This window comes from Vombatus ursinus, unplaced genomic scaffold (assembly GCF_900497805.2).
Source record: "Vombatus ursinus unplaced genomic scaffold, bare-nosed wombat genome assembly UNPS02014816.1, whole genome shotgun sequence".
NCBI lineage: Eukaryota > Metazoa > Chordata > Mammalia > Diprotodontia > Vombatidae > Vombatus > Vombatus ursinus.
The window spans coordinates 6,130,995-6,134,171 of NW_020954594.1; the positions used below are offsets into that span (position 1 = coordinate 6,130,995).

General features: G+C 55.0%; 1 protein-coding gene across 1 annotated transcript; it reads left to right on the forward strand.

The window, feature by feature from the left end:
• Nucleotides 1–85: 85 nt before the first annotated feature.
• Nucleotides 86–2,873, forward strand: C1QTNF5 (C1q and TNF related 5). Its single transcript, XM_027835627.1, has 3 exons — nt 86–338; nt 804–1,084; nt 1,899–2,873. The coding sequence occupies exons 2-3, from the start codon at nt 871–873 to the stop codon at nt 2,414–2,416; spliced, it is 732 nt and encodes a 243-aa protein (XP_027691428.1). The 5' UTR covers nt 86–338; nt 804–870; the 3' UTR covers nt 2,417–2,873.
• The last annotated feature ends 304 nt before the right edge of the window (nt 2,874–3,177 follow it).

The window sequence follows — 3,177 nt, forward strand, 5'->3', positions numbered from 1 at the left end:
CCCTCTGTGCCTTCTGTGCCTTCCTTGTCCCTCCACCCATCTCTTTCTCTGTCTGTCTCTCTCTCTGTCTGTCTCTCTCTCGATCTTTCTCTGTCTAGATCTCTGTTCACAACTCCTTCCCTCCGCTGCTCTCCGCCTTCCTCCCGCCCTTCAATCCCCTGGCTTGGTGCCCTGGAGACACAGTTATTTCCCCGTCCGTCACTCTTGGCTGTCTGGACTACTGGTTTCCTCTCCGAGTTTGGGAGGAGCGGCCGGGACTAGGGGTACAGGAGCCGGTGACCAGGAAGGGAGAAGGGGGCCTCGGGGCGTGGAGAGCACAAACAGAGCGGGGAGAATAGGCAAGTTTTTGTGGGTCAGGGGAGGCCAGCGTCTCGGAGAAGGCAGCGGAGAGAGCCAGCCTGTTGATTCAGGGGCAGAGAGAGGGGTGGGTCAAGGCAGAGGGTGGAAATGGGACCCCAGGGGATAATAAAGGAGGGGGACAGAGGTATCTAGGGATGGGGAGGGGGCTATGGGCAAGATAGGATGGGGCAGGGAGGGAAACAGCCTGAAGAGAAGGGGAAATATGGACCAGAGGGGAGTTTCGGTGGAAAGACAGGGAGCTATGTTCTGCTTCCCCTCCTTTGTCTTGGCTCTGGATCTCCCGGGTCCTGGGGAAGAATTCTCCCCATAGTCCCAGGATGTCTCTCATCCCTCTCGGTTGTAGCCTGAAATGCAGGAAGGGGCTAGGATGGGGAGAGAAGAGAGGCAGGACCCTAGATCAGGGGTCCTGACTCCCAGCCTGCCCCTATCCCCCCTCCCCGCAGGCTGCGGGACCCAGCCAGCCCCTCCTCTAGGAGGGACCCAGCAGTCCTGGCGCCCAGCCCCAGCGCCATGAGGCCGCTTCTGCCCCTCCTGCTGCTGGCCCTGGTGGCCGGCTCGCCCCCATTGGACGACAACAAGATCCCCAGCCTGTGCTCCGGGCATCCTGGCGTCCCGGGTACCCCCGGGCATCACGGCAACCAAGGCCTGCCTGGCCGCGATGGCCGAGATGGGCGAGATGGGGCGCCTGGGACTCCGGGCGAGAAGGGTGCCGGCGGGCACCCGGGTAAGAAGACCTCACCCCGCCCCCCTTTGCCATTCTTTCTCCCTTCTTCTCGTATGTTCCTCCCCAATGATTCACTCCTTCCCCGCTTCTTCTTCCCCTAGGACATCCCCTCTCCCTACTCACTAACTTATTGGCCCCAGCACAGCCCTTGGAGAGTTAGTGTTGGTCCCAGTACCCCTTATCACGCCAGAGGGCGCAGGAATTCCTTAGTAGAACTAGATTTTCTTTGGGACCTGCCCCCATCATTCAACCCCTGCCCAACAAATCTCTTAAGTTCCACTGGCTATAGTATCAACCCAACCTATAGGTGAAGAAATTGACTGGAGAAATATGGCATAGGAAGGGAAAAGAGGGAAGATGGGGGCAGACCTGTTCCCACAGATTTATAGATAATAAAATATAAAGCAGGAAAGGATCTTAGAAATCATTTAGCCCAATACTCTCTCCTTCCCTCATTTTACATAGGAGGAAACAGACCCAGCAGGCACAGCTGTTTCACTTTTTTTGAGGCCTCGGTCTCCTCTTCTGTAAAATGACAAGGATTGGACTAGATACTCCCTAAACCTACCATTTCTAAAGCCTGTGATTCTCAAGTGGCATGCCAAACTCAAGTAATTAGAAGAGGTAGAATCTGAACTCTGGTCCTCATTGCCCTTTCCATTATAGCACACCTCCTATTCCATCTCAACTACATTTCCTGAGGAACCATGCCTGGTGAGGGATGAAGGAGATAGGGTGGAACTTTCGAAGGTCCCTCTGCCTCCACAGCTGTGACTATCATGTCCACTCCTAACACTGTCCCTTACCCCCACAGGGCTGCCTGGGCCTCGGGGGGACCCGGGGCCACCAGGAGAGTCAGGGCCAATGGGAGCAGCAGGGCCAGCGGGTGAGTGCGCAGTGCCTCCCCGGTCAGCCTTCAGTGCCAAACGCTCAGAAAGCCGGGTGCCTCCACCTGCTGACACACCCTTGCCATTCGACCGGGTGCTGGTGAACGAGCAGGGGCACTATGATCCTACCACGGGCAAGTTTACCTGCCAGGTGCCTGGCCTCTACTACTTTGCTGTCCACGCCACTGTCTACCGTGCTAGTTTGCAGTTCGACCTTGTGAAGAATGGCGAATCGGTGGCTTCCTTCTTCCAGTTCTTTGGTGGATGGCCAAAGCCAGCCTCACTCTCTGGGGGAGCCCTAGTAAGACTGGAGCCTGAGGACCAAGTCTGGGTGCAAGTGGGCGTGGGTGACTACATTGGCATCTATGCCAGTGTCAAGACAGACAGTACCTTCTCTGGCTTCCTAGTTTATTCTGACTGGCACAGTTCCCCTGTCTTTGCCTGATGCTTCCCACTCTCCAGGAAGGTTGCTCACTTCTTCCTTCCTGGGATGCTACACCCTCTATTCTAAGAAGGGTGTCACTGCCCCAGCTGCATCTGCTCTGAGGAGGGCTGGCTCCCCCTTCGTGTGGGTGAGTAGGGAGATAGGGGCATCTTACTCTTGCTGTCGATAGGGACAGGAGGGCATTATTGACAGGGAAGTGTGCCCACTGAAGGCATAACGGGAAAGTGGCCAGATTTCTATCCAAAAGAAAGGCATATGACCTGCATCTGGCAATCATGCCCCATGGGCACGGGTGTTTTGGTTCCCCAGTCCTCAGGGCCCAAAGCCTCAGTGGTAATGGTGGTAATGGTGGGGAGACCTTCACCCTTTTCCCTCTGGGTCCCTTCCCTCTGTATTCCTTTACCCCAGGAACAGGGTCTTATGCTTAGACATCACTCAAATAAATCTACAAAAATCCTCCTAGTTCCAGCCTCTAATTATCTGGGGAGTTGTCATTCAGTTGTTTTTAAGTCATGTCCAACTCTTGGTGATCCCATTTGGGGTTTTCTTGGCAAAGATACTGGAGTGGTTTGCCATTTCCTTCTCCAGCTCATTTTACAGATGAGGAACTGAGGCAAACAGAGTTAAGTGTCCAGCTCATTTTACACATGAGGAACTGAGGCAAACAGGGTTAAGTGACTTGCCCAGCGTCACACAGCTAGCAGGATGAGTCTTCTTGATTCCAGACCCAGCACTCTATGCATTTTGCACCACCTAGCTGC